This window comes from Sceloporus undulatus, chromosome 5 (assembly GCF_019175285.1).
Source record: "Sceloporus undulatus isolate JIND9_A2432 ecotype Alabama chromosome 5, SceUnd_v1.1, whole genome shotgun sequence".
Lineage (NCBI taxonomy): Eukaryota > Metazoa > Chordata > Lepidosauria > Squamata > Phrynosomatidae > Sceloporus > Sceloporus undulatus.
In genome coordinates this window covers 72,088,596-72,105,245 of record NC_056526.1, presented here as the reverse complement: position 1 = coordinate 72,105,245, position 16,650 = coordinate 72,088,596, and the positions used below count along the sequence as shown (strand labels likewise).

The following is a 16,650-nucleotide window of genomic DNA, read 5'->3' as shown; positions in this document are numbered from 1 at the left end:
GCAAGAGCAGGGCAGTGAAGAAAGCAGATAGGAAGAAAACCAACTCATTTGAGACGTGGACTGGAGCCAGCATGGTGTAGTAGTTTGAGTGTTGGACTATAACTCTGGAAAGCAAGGTTCAAATCCTGGCTTTGCCATGAAGGCCCACTTTGCCATGAAGACTTTGGGCAAGCCACACTCTTTCGGCCTCAGAGGAAGGCAATGGCAAACCCTCTCTGAAGAAATCTGCCGAGAAAAACCCATGATAGGGTTACTTTCCAAACTATTTCCTTAAACCCTGGGATAAAACATCTGAAAAATGAGAAACAAATAGAGAAAATGTTTATTGTGGGAGGGAAGTAAACCCAGGCTTTGTTAATGCAGTGAAATATAACCAACAAGACAGGAGGGCCCACAATTCCTAATTTAGGGGAATATTTGGCATTTCAATTGTTGTAACTTTAAAAACAAAACCCTTTTCCCCCCAATTGCATATTATCAGTTTTCAAGCTGCACGTTTTCCTAACTACACATTTTGTGTCCAACTGTCTACTAAAGCAAAGAACAAAAAAAGCCTGATGGGCAACAGAAACAAACTGATTTTTAAAGGTAACTGGCCAAGCTCTGGTGAGGTTTAGCAAGGCTTCCTTTTCTTACTGCATTCGCATTGGCGTGGTCGACCTGTTTGTACAGACAGATATTTAATCCTTAATGATGCACTGTGTTAAAACCATCTTAAGCTGCTGTTGCCTCCCTTTATTACAGCTTCATTTGTAAATTGTGGAGATTGTGCTTTTCATTTGTGGGTGGGTGTTGTTGTTTTTTTGGACGTAGTTTTATCAAAAATATAAGCTGCTTTGGGTTACAGATGTTTAATAATTATTAATCATCATATTAATGTGGTGGGGGGGTTGCAATACAAAGAAAAACAACACCATATTGTGGACCTACAGGTTATGAGCTCTCTAGGTCCTGGTTGCTTTGCATTATACCCCTGTATTTTGCTTGGTTGCAAACTCTTTGCATTTTGTTTGGTTGTAGAATAATATTTTAAGTGGGAGGGGGGTGTCTTGGATGTTCTTTGTCCCAATGCTGCAACATATTGCTCTTAACTCTGCAAGTTATACCATAAAAAATAATAATCTAGAATCATCTTATTTAGATGCGAAACATAAATGATAGGTACAAATATTGCTTCTTTAGGCTGGAAGATCAAGTCATATCTGTCAATAGGCTTTTATTTTATTTTTTAAAAAATTAGCTTTACTCAGATTGTAAATACATTGACCAGCAAAAGTGCACCCCACTCACCCACTTTGTTAAATTGGTACAGTTAGCTACCACAGCCTTATACACAGTGGTGTACTTGACACACAGTCCATCTGTTCAAATCAGATCCACATTGTAGAGGAGAAATGGTGACCAGTTTTCTGTGACACCATGTCCCTTTATGTCTCCCCAGCCACAAATCTTCAACAAGTGTCTCTGCAAAGCTTTGTCACAGGGCATATTGTTGTCTGAATCAAACTTGTGTTGTGAATTGTACATAAGGTCAAATATGTTACCAGAGTGCCTGCTTGGAGCTGTGGGCAAAGTGAAATGCAACTGACAGGTGACATGGGAAACAGCAATTGCTTTATTAGCTAAAAAGGAAAAAAGAACTTTTGGTATACTTGTAATGGCTATGTGCAATCTTCAACTAAACAAAAAATGTTTGTTCTAGTGGTTCAGTGAAAGTAGAGGGTCAAAGTAAAATGGCATTTTACTTAGTATAGCTGATGATGTCTTCTGCCATCTGAGAATAGCGTCTCCTTTTACAGTAGCAGCCAGGAAGGAGTTGATTTTTCCATAACCACGTATTGCTGTGTGCTTGCTTGACTGCAGTGAAAAATATTTTGGAAAGACCTGGTGTTGAATGGGCAATAAAGGTTTTCCAGAACTACTCACGGTGGAGAGGAAAAATACAAGAATTCATATATTGAAGTTAATCAATCCAACTACCTGCATTTTTGGTCCCTCTTTATAAGTGTACTAATAGAGATTCCTTTGTAGAACTTTTTAATAGAAACCTCTATAGGGCATGCTGTATTCTGTATGTAATTCAAATAATTTGTTAGGAAGCCAAAGTTTTATACTGGTTTCAAAATTTGTCCTTTTTATTATAGTGGATTTCTTTCTGAGCAAATGAATCTCCAGTTCAATCCACAGATGGGAAAGGCCACAATATCCTATGGTCTTTGTGGCATCTGAGGCCAGAGGTTTGCACCTAGGTATTTTTTTTCTAAATTGGAAGCTATGTTAGATTCAGTTCCCATATTTGCCTTTTTGGTGGTGTTTTTTGTTGATGATAACAAAGTAGCCATTGTCATCTTTCACCACATGTTTTTCTTTCTTTAGAGGGGATAAAACACCTTAAAGTGACAGCCTGAGTTAAAGATATATTGGGGCACATGGGAGCAAATGAAATAACATCTTGCCCACACTTGACCTAGTTTACAGAAGTAGGCTCCATGTCTTTTGAGTCTGTAGCATGGATTACAATAAATAATAATAATAATAACAACCAGAATACATCCTTTTTGTCTGAGATGGTTTGCTTGCTCTATTTAGGAACGGATGCACATTTATTAAAAGGAATAATCCAGGACAAGTTGAAGATTATGGAAGATTTCTTATAATTCTTCATTTCACCCAGATCAAACTGTATGTGTTGGTAAAAAGATTATCCGAAAGATTTATGCATTTAAAAAACTTGTCAGCATGCTAAGATGATGATTGTGATTATAGAAGTAAGTGGGAAGAAACCAGCTGATTCCTTCGATAATCATTTTAAAAATGACTGCTGAAGGGCAGGTATCCATCAGGTCCTTTCTTTCTCATGGAAGACATTGCTGGGAGTAAACCCTGTGCAATGCAATCTTATTCAAGTTTACTCAAAAAAACAAACATCACCATGTATAATGAAATTTGGTCCTTCGCAAGTGAATGTAGGACTGTATTCTTAGATGATTTCCTAGGTCAAGTAAATGGCACACGAGAGCCTTGTGTTTTCCTGTCTTGAGTCTCTGATTTGTTCCATCTTTGAGATTATGAGAAGAAGAGAAAACAGAAGGCAAGAGGATTAGGAAAGGGGGTTACGGAAACAGCCATAAGATCAACATTAACCCTGTGGCACTTACATCCCAAGGGATATTGCAGAGTAAAAAGACTTGGGCTGTTCTTGTTAAGTGCTTGTTTTGAAACAAACAAGGAGAGAAGAGGCCTTGTTCCAATGAAAATCGACTCCTATTTTAAGGCCATGGGTTTTGAGCAAGTTGCTCATGCAGTCAGGATTTGTGTGTGTGTGTATGTGTGTGTACTTTAAGGAGCATTTTGATTTACCTTCTTTTCTAGGCAGTGCCTAGGACTCTCAGCCTTACTGGATTGCCCTTAGAAAAGCACTTATTCATCGTATCTCACTTTGTCCTTAGAAAGCTCCAAACCTCTGTGCATCCATCCAGCACTGGTCAGGGCAAAATGTACATTGCTATCACCTATATAGTGTAAAATAAGTGGTGTAAGAACTGATATAGGCTCTTGTGGGGGGGGGGGGGGCAGTTTTAATGTCAGCCTGGGATAAATATCAGATGCATTAGAATGTAAATACGATAAGAAACACCTTCATAACGGTAGCAAAAGAGGAAGATAGACACTAGCCCCCCTCCCCATAAAATGTGAATAGGATATTTCTCACAAAACATTATTTTCTCTCTCTCGTATCCTTTTTACATTTAGAAGAGGCAAGCTGCTCTGCATTTAAGGTCTCTCTTCATCGCAAAGATATGAGAGAATCTTCAGTGCTTCTGGTCTTACTAGGGAATTTTCAGCATCTCTACAACTCACTGCCTATCTTGGTTGTTTGCCTCTTGTTCCTTAGTCCAAAATATAGGACTGTTTTAGCTTTTTAGGATTCAGATGTTTTTTGATGTACCTCCTCGGTTGCACCTACATGAGGGCTTGTATCCCATCTCCACTATGTAGTATCCCTGCCCCATTTTGGCTCCTTTACTTCCACACACATCTGTTTTGATACAAACTGAAATCAGTTTGGAAAGCCAGAGAGGACTCACCTGTGCAAGGAGGTGTTTCTACTGTATGCACTGCACATGTTTGCTGTATTGGTTTACATGACTGCAGCAGTTGCAGGATTTTAATTCCCACAACACATAACACATATTTGCATATTACTCAAATAGTCTTTGTTTTCCTTTTCTTCTCATTGCCCCCTGGTGCTTCTATAAAATGAAGATGATCAAGTTACTTAGGTAACAACCTGTTCTAAGTGACCACCCTCCAACTTGGCCCCCCTCCCCTCTCCTCAGTTCCACCCTGATCCCAATTACAGGGTCATACCATGCATTTTAAAAGCCTAGTTCATCCTGAAAACAGCATAACAAACAGGAGATTTTTTAAAAAATTGCCTCAACACCTTCAGGCACCAGTAAGATGTGTTTTTTCATCAGGAGGAGAGGAGCTTCAAGGCTGAGATTGAGGTAATGATGCATTATTTAGCCTGTGTAAATTTGGTGTCAGTTTGAGCCCTTGTTTGGAGCTGGTTTGATTTACTGTGACTGAAATATGAACAAACGTTATTTTCTTATCCACAATTGCTCCTTGCCAAGTTCCTGCATAATCATTGATGGAATGGAAATGTACATCAACATACACCTATTGGGTTTCTGCAGCTGCTGGCTATGCAGACTCAGTGTGATGGCACCAGGGTACATTTGCACAGCCAAAACGGGGATGGAGTATTATTATACTTTATTTATATAGCACTGTAGATTTAGTTGTAATTCCCTGGTATTACTGAATTGCAGTTATGCATCCCAGAAAAAGCAATAGCCATGGTCTCATGAGAAACAACTGTGTGACTGCAATCAGGTGGTGCCTGGGATTCCCCTGACCATAAAGAGACCATGTGTGTGTCCTGCATTGTTGTTGTAGGCTGTGTTTGTATATGTGTGTGTTGTTGTTGTTCTGGGAGATTGTGGATTTCTCCTTTCTCAAACAGCAGGATAAAGACATAGGCCAGTATAACTATTCCAGTCTATAACTCTTGGGTACAGAGCACTTTAAACTAAGATATAGCCATCCAATATGCCTGAACTGTTTATACTAAAGGCTGTGTTAGGCTGGTTTGCAGTTTCCTGACTTCAGAAGATCTTTGCCCAACTTGGGAGAAAGGCAGAATAAAAATAAAATAAATAAATACATACATACATAAATTTGCTATTCCATCTCCACGGAAAGTCCATGTAGCTGGTGAGGCCTCCAGTGTAATGGCAAAAAGATCATTTCTTTTTTCTCCCTTTTTGGGTCATGCAATAGTTATTATTGAAACTACTGTAATGCTGAATGAGAGTTATTATTGACACTATTGTAAAACTGAATGAGAGGGGGTTTATGTAATTGGTTAATGGGGGGAAGTAATTTGAAAGAATACGAGACTAAAATATTGAATGGAAGTATAATGAACTGTAGAAGCAGCTAAACAATTAAACAAGAAAACAATCCTATAAAATTATAGGAGATAATTGACAAATATTTAAGATAATTAATTGCCACATTAATTGAAATCAGGGAAATTGAATATATGAGTTTACCGTATATTCTACTAAGAACAGTCTCTTGTCTTATTTGTTTTTAGAGAACTCACTTACAGCTGTAAAATGAATTAATAATTGTTATAAAATTGCCATAGAAGTGATGAATTGGCCACAGCAACTATCAACATAATAGTGATGTGAATTAGTTGTGATCTACACCGATGGAAGGACTACATGTACTAGTGAAATTGCATGCTTTCAAGGTATACTGCAGAGCATTCAACTCAAACTGGAATATTGATATTTATTTTTGCAATGCCTTGGATAAAAATGGTTTTAAAACATTGCTGAGTACATGTTATTTTCATAGAAAGTTCTTGTTTTAAAACAGGTATGTTTCAATTTCCCACAAAAGTTAAAACTGCATGCAGAGATACGGTTACTCGCTTAGGATGCATGATAATGTATCAAGAAGTTTGTTAAAATTTAACAGGTACAGGACTACATCATTTTAACAATGCAATTACACAGAACTAGAAAACTGACTTTGTAGTAAAATATAAAAATCTACAATTATAAATATAAATTTGGTCCATGGAATCCACTCTAGAAATATTTACAGTAAGTAACAGCTATTCTAAATGCCTACTAAAATCTTAAAATGTTGAATATTACAGAGAAGAACATATTTACATTATACCATATTAAAAGTTAACTTTCTAGCAAATGTAAGGAATGCTATAAATAACAGGATACTAAAACATTACATGTTTGTTGCCGAGAACCTTAAATTTAAATTAAAACAAAGCCTGAGAAATTAGAAACTAATACTGTAAAAGAGACAACAATTTCATTTGTAGAAACACAGTAAAGTTCAGTCAAGTTAGTTCAAACATAACAAAATGCATTACAAGAAATATTTCAAAAAGGCACACATTGTTAATGAAGTAAGTTCAGCGATCAAGTCATTTGCAATGTTTGTTTGAACAAGTGAAATAAAAAGATTACCCAATAGTTGGACACCCCCCATTTTTTTTAAAAAAGAAAGAAATGTAACAATATTGAAATTTCCAACTCTGGAATTATCCATGGAAGGTCAGGTTCTGTCCACAGTCAAACTAAAGATTCCAAGCTTTCTGCTGCATTGCCATCTGGTAAAGCTGAGCCATTACTGTCTATGGATACTGAAGGATTTTCTTCTTGCCTTGAACTAACAAGACTGAGAATAGTTTTGTAGAGAAACTGATAGTGGTCCTAAGGGAGTTGGGGAGTGGAGTGAGGAGAAAATAAGGAATAAGGTTAGTGTGGTTGGTCTTGAAGACAAGCACCATTTTGGGGAGAATGGGAGAAGTTCTGTTGACGGAACTTCCATTCTGTCCACTTTGTTGCACCGAAAGTGGAACCACTGTAAAGTCAGAGGAAGGCATGCTCAACAGAACCTTAATGTTTGAAGGAATATAGCAAAAGTCTTTAGGAGTGCTATCTTACAGGTACAAATGCCACCAAAAACAGTCCAAGGAAGCCTGAGCATACCCAGTGACCATACACTACTGAACTGGATAGGCTGATGGGGTTAGACTGCAAGGGAGACATCCTCCTAAAGAGGAACAGACATTTTAATTCATATAACTTCTCAGTATTCTCTATTGGTATAACCTTCTTCTGTCTTATTCCCCCCCCCCAAATTTTTTTCTTTTTATTTCGGCTATCTACATGGTGAGTTGTTGGGAAATAAATCAAGCACGCATACACACAAGCACACACACTCTATTTCTGTCCCCCTATTCATTTTAGATAAGGGTCTTCATTCAATGTCTTTTAACACCCACAAACACTGAGGGTGGGTGTGAATAGGCTGAAACTTTGGCTATTTCTACCTGTGGGAGAAACATGGAGCACGCATTAGGGAACATACATTTTGTATACATATGGTGTTCTTTGGAGTGAGATACATCTTTATATATTTAAAACACTTATATACTGCTAATGTTCATAAAATGAGAATGTAGAGTAGCATTCAGTATCAACAATAAATCATTTATAACACCAGTGCAAACAATAAAATAAAACTAATATCTAACAGCCAGTATTTAAAAAAATGCTACAAAAGCAATTCAATTGCAAGGTAGATTGAGAAGCTATATCAATTAAAAAGTGGGGCTAAAAAGATAGGGCTAAATTCCATTGTTAGTCCTAACTAGAATAGACCTAATGTATCAATGGTAACTTGGTAGGGATGTGTCTGTTGTGTGCCTTCAAGTAATTTTGGATTTATGGTGACCCTAAGGCAATCCCATCACAGCATTTGTCTTGGCAAGTTTCTTCAGGAGGAGTTTACCATTGCCATCTTCTGAGGCTGAGAGAGTGTGACCTGTCTAAGATCACCCAGTAAGTTTTCATGGCTGAGTGGGGATTTGAATGCTGGTTTCCAGAGTCATACTCTAGTGCTCAAACCACTCTGCCACACTGGCTCTCCAACTTGGTAGCTAAATTCTGTTAATTAAATAGGTCTATTCTGATTAGGATTGACATTCGGATTAAGGCCATAGACCTTAACCTGGCACAGAAAAAGGTATATCCTATAAAATAGGATATTCCAAAACCAGGGCACTGCCACAGAAAGAGCTCTCACCTTTGCAATTACATAAAAGTAACAAAAGCTTGTACAGGTATATGAGGAACGTGCTCTTTCATGACCTTATGTGCCATCTTCAAGGCCATTCTCACATATAACACATTGGTTGGTATCCTGTCCAGTATTTATGATGTTCTAAGCAAGACTTACAACTTTGTAAATTTCGTAATTCACTTTTGTGCTTGTTGCATCATGACAACGACGGAAAGGGTGCCCCAAATCCTACCTTAGAAGCCAGGCAGCCTCACCAATGTAGGGCTGTGGAAAAGTAGCAGCCAGTAGCTGCCTGCCACAAAGTGCCTCAACTCCTGGAAGAGGGCTGGAGGCTTCTTGTTTACTGTCCCACTCTTCAGTGCCTCAGAAATTCCTGTTTTGGTGTGGTTGGCTGTTTTTATAATAGGTTTTTGCTGTTCACATCAGATGTGGCTGTGACAATGGAGCTCTGTTGTCATAGCAATATTGCCTGATGCAGGATCTCAGCCATCATTGTAATCCAACTAGGCAGTTACCAAAGCATCAACCACTGTGGCCAGCTCATACTACCCCTTATCCAGCAATGGAATGAGCTGGAAATTGAGCTGAAGTTAGTAAACTGTGAGTCACTTGCATTTCAAGTGACAAAGTTAGGGATTGAGGTGCTATAAGCCTATTTTTCCAGAAATAATGCAACCCTGTCCAAAATAGCCTGAATGTCATTTTCCTAGACTATCGAACACACAGTACCTGCATTCTTAGAATTACTGCATACTGCCAGCACTTCTTGCCAGATATGCTCTTGCAGTTCTATCATAGAGATAATAGAGTTAAATGAAACCTGATGGAACATAGTGTCAAAAATTGCCATGTTTTTGAAATGGCAGGAGAGATATCCCTGTATTGCTCTGGGCTAGAGTTGATGGGAAAAGATGCCATGGTCAATGCCATCACATGCTACTGAGAAGAGAGGAGGGTAATACAATTATCTCATTCTCCTTATATTGCCCCCCCCCCCATCAAAAGATATCATTTGTCAGGGCAACCCAAACTCCTTTAGTGCTCAAATAAGGGCTGAATTTGGATTGAAATGGGTCCAAATTATGTATCCTGTCCAAAATATGTAAAAGAATTGAAACAATTGTCTTAAAGGTTTATGAGTAATGATCCAGAGTAGCAATTTGAAGTCATTCACTTTAAAAGAAACATTTTTAATACAACAATTTAACTCATCTTTATTGGTTCAAATCTGCTTTGCAAGGGGACTTATGCTAAACCATTCGTTGGGGCTAGATTTAGCCTTGAAAGTACTTGAAACGGTGCACTTCAAAGTACATATCCCATTGACTTGGATAAAAAGCTTACATCTCAAAGATGTCAGGAAAGAATATGTGTTTTATATTTAGATATGTATTAGTCTGCAATTAGACTGGAACAGAAAGACAGAAGGGTTAAATCTCACCACACACATGCATGGCAGACCAACTGAAAATTGCCACCACCACAGAAGCCTATGATTAACCCTGGTATGTTTTCTAATTGCTCATTTTACATCATGTGCATTTTATTCCTGGGTCAAGCTGCACTTTACTGGTAACGGCTAATACACAAAGCAGGTGCAACTATATCTGATTCTTATTGACTCAGTTCATTGTATTATCATTCTGAGATAAAACACTGCACACGAGGGCCATTGTTTTAATTATGTTTTATAGTTGCTATTTTTTTTAAAAAAAACCCCATATAATTATATCCTTTTCTTAGTGTATATTCTTGTTCCAAAGAAAACTGTGCACGATACTGGATTACTTACAATGTCTGTGAAGACTCCAGGCCTCATCAAATTGATCATCTTGGCTACGTGATAAACATCCACACAGTTTTCATTTTCTAACTGATGCATCAACGTTGTTAATGCACAGAAGGTACCTGCTGTCACTCCTCCATGTCTTTTTGAAGGTTAAAAACAACAGAATATTAGGAAGAGAGGGATAGATCATTTCCTGAATTTTGACAAGATACAGTTCTCTAAACAAATGCCATTTAGGAAACAGCAGTAGGAGCAGAGGATCAGATAACATGGGATTTACTTCTAGTAACCAATTTGTTCTATACATGATTACTCTTCATAAACAATCAAATGGCCATATCTACCAAGTATTCATGTCAAAGGGAACAGGTTTCCTAGAACATGAATACATGTGACACCTTGTGACCTGTGTGATTAATATTTCTGTTTCACAATTGATATTTAACCCCCCCCCCCCCCAATAAATGGTCTTAAAACCTTATTTTGGCTGCTTACTCTTGGATATATTAAAGAGTGGGTCTATAAAGTCAGCTGAGACTCTTGTCTTTTGCCCCCACTTTATCCCCGCTATTGAAATGGATTTCAATAGCAGGGGTTTATAACCATTTATAACCATTTCACAAATCAGATCTCTGAATGGTTTTGTTTAAATAATAATTCCTGTGGAACAGAAATGCTTCTATAAAAGTTCAGGGCTGGCTTAATGTACATCTCTCTTGCATTTGTTAACACATTCCTCTCATAACATTCAGTCATTCTAACTGCCTAGTATATTCAACATACAATTTGTCCTATTGTATTCTTGACAGCTCAGGATTTATTCCTTATTTTTTCAACCACTGTCTATCCTTTTGTTTAGTAATCTTGTTATCTACTAACTGAACAAGGACCACATAGAGCAGCTCTGGATAAAAGAAAGGACTGCTTAAAACATAGTGAGATTCATATGCAATAAAAAGTTGGGGTGCTTATGCTAGATTCTGTAAATGTGCAGATGCTATGTGAAGCACATAGCTATATAACGGTTCAACATATAAAGTGACTCTGAACTGCAGCAGGCACATTATTACTTACTCATCATGCACAATCATGGGCCCATCTCTGTTGGAAGTTTCTTCTTTGATGACATTTATTAGTTCAAATGTTTTGCTGATTGGGCTATCTGGATTTGGCCATTTTGGACACTGAAAATGCCTCACTTCAAGAACGTAATCATCCTAAAAAAATGAAAGAAACAGAATTAATATCCTCAACAATTCATATTATTTAAAGTAGAAACTGCAGCAAGAATTTAGTATCATACTTACCAAGCATAACCCGGGATTACAAATCCATAACTGATCTATATTCATGAGTCCTACATAGCCATTTCTAGTACCGCTTTTAATGATTTGCAAATATTGCTGTTAACAACACATAGGAGTTGTAGTCCAATCAACTTTATCAAATTCTGTTTTTAGCAATTTTGCAAGTATTGGGTTTAACATACTGGAGCTATATAGATTCCAACTGAAGAAATGTTTCCAAGAAAAACAAGAAAGTTTCCCAAACTCTGTTTTTAATGGGTTTCTCCTATTAACTAATTCATTACCACATTCCTCCATCTTTTCTTTTTATGGATAAGTTATTGGAATCCTTCCTCAAACCCCACCCCCATAATCACAATCATAATAATGCTACTAATTACCAGATATAAATTACAGGGTTATCCTTGTACAAAGTGGGATAGCAACAATACCTGTGTAGCTTCTAAAATGAAATCTTGGATTATAAGCTTCTCTTCATTTGACAAGCATTTATGCTCTTCAGAAATCAAGCTGACTTTGAAGCTTTCACAATTTATAGGGTCCTCTTTGTTTGGCCAGTATACAAATTCATCTTCAGCCTGCTAAAGCAAAAAAGAAAAAGAATATAATAAAAAGTCCAAATTAGCCATAAATTGGGATCAAGGTAGTCTCAACTTGTCACACATAAGTAAATCCATTAGATTGAATGGCTTTAATCTAATCAGGACTAATAATAGGATTTAGGCCTATATCCGCATTTAGGAGATTATCACATGTGAATATCCCTGATGAGATAGGTGCGTGTTTAACTGTCATTGATGGATCTTACCGCATTCTGCCATGGCTAGGCCATAGACATGCAACTCACACATATCCCCAGTGGATACAGAGACTGGACTTTAATAAAGCCCAGTTTATGTTATGTCTAGGCAAGACACTATCTATTAATTTTAACCATTAAAATATTTATGGTATTGTCTTGCAATCTGTGTTGCAGTAATGGATTCTTAGCCTATAGTTATTGATCTGTAACTGCGCTGTATTCACTAACATGTGTAGATGCTCTCCCAATCCTACTTTACCAAGCAGCAACCACACCAAGAGCTGAAAGTTTGTTCGGCTGGTGACTGAGATCTGGGAGCATGTTTCCATCCTTCCCTGGCCAGTGAGCAATGCTGTAACAATACAACACAGGATTCTTGTTGGAATTCCTTGTCACATCCTTGCTCAGAAGTCACAAAGGGGTAGAAACATCCTCCTCCTGTGCCCTGATCTCCAGCTGAACAGACTTCCATTTTTCAGTGTGGCTACTGTCAGGTAATGTAGATTTGGGGAGATCAAGCCAGGAGATTTACTTAAGCTATGCATATGTAGCTAAGAATATGGAATAAGAATATGGGCTATTTTTACTTGCCAAGGGATAACTTTCTAACACACCACCATTTCTGTGTACCTTCAAGTACAAACACTATATCTTAATTCTCCAAAATTCCTATAATGCAACACTTTGCATAATTATGTTACTACGGATCCCCACGGATGCCAAAGTCTTACTGTATATGAGACTATTTGCACAGCCCGCATTAAATCACTAGTAATGACAAAAGTATATCTTCACTCCATTCTCATATTTATAAAGTCAAAATAACTGTTACATGAACTATCACAGAAAGATAGTACATGAGATTCTATATTTCTTGCTGAGCAATATAGTTACATAAGGAAAATACTTATATGAATAAAAGTATTTAATCCCTTGTCATAATCTTACCATGTTCTGACTATCTGGAAGCATGACAATTATCTGAGCATTGTGGTCCCATATCATTCTCCAGAAATCTTTAATAGTATGTAGCAGGGGGTGCTGGGTAACAATAAATTCATTACTTTGATAATAACCCTGCAAAGTAAACACATTCAGTTGAGAGCTAATATATCATGTTTAATATTAATAAAACAAGGTTCCAATTTTTTTTAAAAAAGCAGTCTAGTTAGGACAAACAGAAGATGAGAATAAAAGTATTTAGATTATCCTACTACAGCTCTAAATATAGAAAACCGATATAAGAGGCAACATCAAGCTAGAGCTGGCTTGCTAACTCTTTGTGGTCTGCTAGCTGTCTCTTTCTTTTGTTCTTTTTGGGAGAACTGAACATAAAAATTTCTGGCAGGCTTATCCAGATGATTTTTTAAATGATGAATTTTAAATGATGGATTTTATATGTGGATTTTTTAATATGTGCACATCTTATTTGTCATTTTAAACTGATATGCGTTTTAATCAATGTGTTTTAACTGATGTTGTTGATTGTTAATTGTTGTTGTCCCCTGCCTCGATCCATGGGGAGAGATAGGTAATTAATTAATGTTTGGGCTCATTTTTGGCAGTCCATACAGCCCCTAGAGAGTTCCATGATAGAAAATTGCCCCCTGGTCCTGCTGCAATTTCTCCCTTTTGCTATAGAGTAAATTCTGGCAGATGTAAAAGGAGGCAAGTCTTCTCAATGTCATTAAAAAAAAAGTCTTCATTTCATGCTGCCCTGTCCCTCTACATGCTTTTTCCTATTTGTAATAGCAGTGGCAGAAATACTGATTTCAAGAGCAAGACAAGAGGGAGGTGGATAAAAGTCCTCAGACAGAAGAGGGAGCTTCAGTTAAGAGGAGTGAAACAGCCAATAATTATAGTCGATCCCCTTGAAAAAGACTGTCTGTTGTGAAGCCCAACTGAAAGTCTTTCTATTTGAAAGATACACAAATATATGCAAATAGGTCTTGTACACAAACACAGAAAAGATACAAAAGTAGTATAACCCATCCAAGGGGCCTACAGAAAAGCTGAAAAAAATAGTACAATTTATGAGGAAACTCACCATGATGTAGGAAGCATTGATATAGTCTGTACCTTCACCAGACAAGGATGATATACCAACTCTTGATCTTTCCACTATAAAATAAAAATGAGGTGGGTATTTTGGATCTAGCAAATGTACTAAAACCTGCTGTTTAGTTGTTCCAGACTCTGTATTTTTTCAGCAAGAAAACTAAAAGAACTTCTGCAATGGAAATCATGTTTTTGCACATTTATTCCACATAGTTGTTTTTTCAATTGATGAAGTGGAAATGTTAATTGTTTGGGTTACAATATAAGAATTCCATCCCACCCTCCTGCCACTGAGAGGCTTCAAGAGAAGTAGTCCAAAAGCAGCTATATTTTTTGTGGGTTTTTCAGGCTATGTGGCCATATTCTAGAAGAGTTTATTCCTGACATGAGGCATCTTGCCAGCCACAGATGCTGGTGAAATGTCAGGAATAAAATCTTCTAGAACATAGCCACATAGCCTGGAAAACCCACAAAAAACTATGGATGGCGGCCATGAAAGCCTTCGACTTCCAAAAGCACCTGTTCCAGGCTTTAGGGTGACATTATATGGGCAACAAGAGTGGCATAGGTCTTTCTTGCTCTCGTTCTCTCTTATTTTGGCAATGGTCAGATGTAATGGACACAGATTCATTTCACTCCTACTGTAAGGCTCTTGACTCTTACAGCAGTGTTAGAGGTTAACTATAGGAAAGCATTTCCTGTCTTGTATTAAAAGCTGCCAGATATTTTTGTCCCTTTAATGGTTGTGTAGAAGAGGCAATTTAAACAGGTGTTCCTTATTGCCTAATTGCATGACAAGCAACATCTGCCGAAATTCCCTCTTCTACACGACCATTAATAGTATGGAAGCTATTTCCAGTGTTCATTCTGGCAATCTTACATGTACTACTTCAGTAATGTACAACTTGGGGGAAACCCATTTATGTCAAAAGTATAGGAAAGCTCATGTATAGCCAGCCATTCATGTGCAATTGTTCTCTACTGTGAATGGGGTTATCTCAATCATGCTTGCACATACAAAGAATGTGATGGTTCAGCAAACACTGCCTGCACCATACAAAGAACCTGTTCTCATGACAAGGTGCTGCCCACACAGTTCCCTTTTAATTAGTCACCAATATATCATGGTGTATATTTAATTAGATCTGAATGAGTTTATATCAGCACAACTATGCCAAAATTCATGTAGGGCTAAGGATGCAACCCATTCAACATCAGAGGTGGTCACAGATATTAAACTGTGGCTAAACCCAGATGACCCCATTCTTGAGCTTTACAATCTTTAAAAACTATACTAGGATACTGAGCTAAATGGTTCACTGGTCTAATCTTTAATAAACATTAAGATTTTCTCAACAAACTTACCAGGAATTATGGATGAAGTCCTGTTCTTTTCTCTGTTACACTGTTTTAGTGCAGTAGAATAATCACACTGCTGTATATTAGATTGGCTAAGAAGCTGAAGAAAAATAATAATTAAAAAAACAGAATTTAGTTTACATATATGTGACAGTAGCATGGATGCAAAGACAACACATTACAGATTCTATTATTCAGTGAACCCCAAACATCATATCTGCTTATAGTATACTGCAAAAGGCAGTAGGGTTGGCTGAAAGGATTCATTTTGCCTGGGTCAACATTTGATTTGGGGAATACCAACTAGATGTCATTTTCAGTTGTGACCCCAGTTTATTTTGGGGTGGGGCTTGGGCAGTGCAGTCTGCCATGAGATGTTGGAGCAAAGGGTGGACCCCACACCCACCATAATTGCCCACTTCTGGATTAGACTCTACTGTGCCTTCTGCCTCTCCCTGCCCATAACAGTAGTCTCTTGCATATGTCCTCAACAAACAAATAAGAGGCCAATTACCTAGCTTCCATTCAGCAACCTGAATATCAGAATATGCACACATGCAAGTGTATAGACAGGAATGGCCATAAAAGAAACACCTGCTTTTTTATGGTGACGCTAATTTCCTAATTTCATCCAGCAAAATTTGACCATTTTCCTGCCAAACTGAAACTTCTGAGTCCTTGGAACCCAAGGATCTTACCTTGAATTGTTTTTCTAATCTTGTCTTTCCCATTGGTCCTGGTATTAAGAGAGAATTAACATAGGCATGAATGTGATTTTCTGGTACTTCTGTTTCTTTGCTAAGTATGGCCTCCACAAGTGCATCATGAATGAAGACATACTGTTCCTGATTTGGAAAAAAAAAGGAAAGAAGCATAATGAAACCATTTTAAGCATAATTTTTATTCTAATCTAAAACCCTCTTAGCTTTGTCCACACTGATATGAGGTAACCAACAAAACCGTGACAAGTATGTTAAGGTCAAACAAACAACAGGCAGAAACATATTTTTCACCAAGCGGAAAGAAAATGTAACAAAACTACTTGACCTACATTTTTTTTGCATAAATATAAATCTAGTTATATTATTTGTCTACTATCTACCAAGAAAGTGCTATAGTTTGAATAATTTCTAGGATGG

General features: G+C 37.4%; 1 protein-coding gene across 1 annotated transcript in view; it reads right to left on the bottom strand.

The window, feature by feature from the left end:
- Positions 1-5,851: 5,851 nt before the first annotated feature.
- Positions 5,852-16,650, bottom strand: part of PTPRZ1 (protein tyrosine phosphatase receptor type Z1) — a 118,544-nt gene continuing 107,745 nt past the window's right edge. The window contains 8 exon segments of the mRNA XM_042468581.1: positions 5,852-6,821; positions 9,989-10,124; positions 11,060-11,202; positions 11,724-11,870; positions 13,043-13,171; positions 14,142-14,215; positions 15,518-15,611; positions 16,210-16,356. Coding sequence (XP_042324515.1) covers positions 6,681-6,821; positions 9,989-10,124; positions 11,060-11,202; positions 11,724-11,870; positions 13,043-13,171; positions 14,142-14,215; positions 15,518-15,611; positions 16,210-16,356 — 1,011 coding nt within the window. The 3' untranslated portion in view covers positions 5,852-6,680.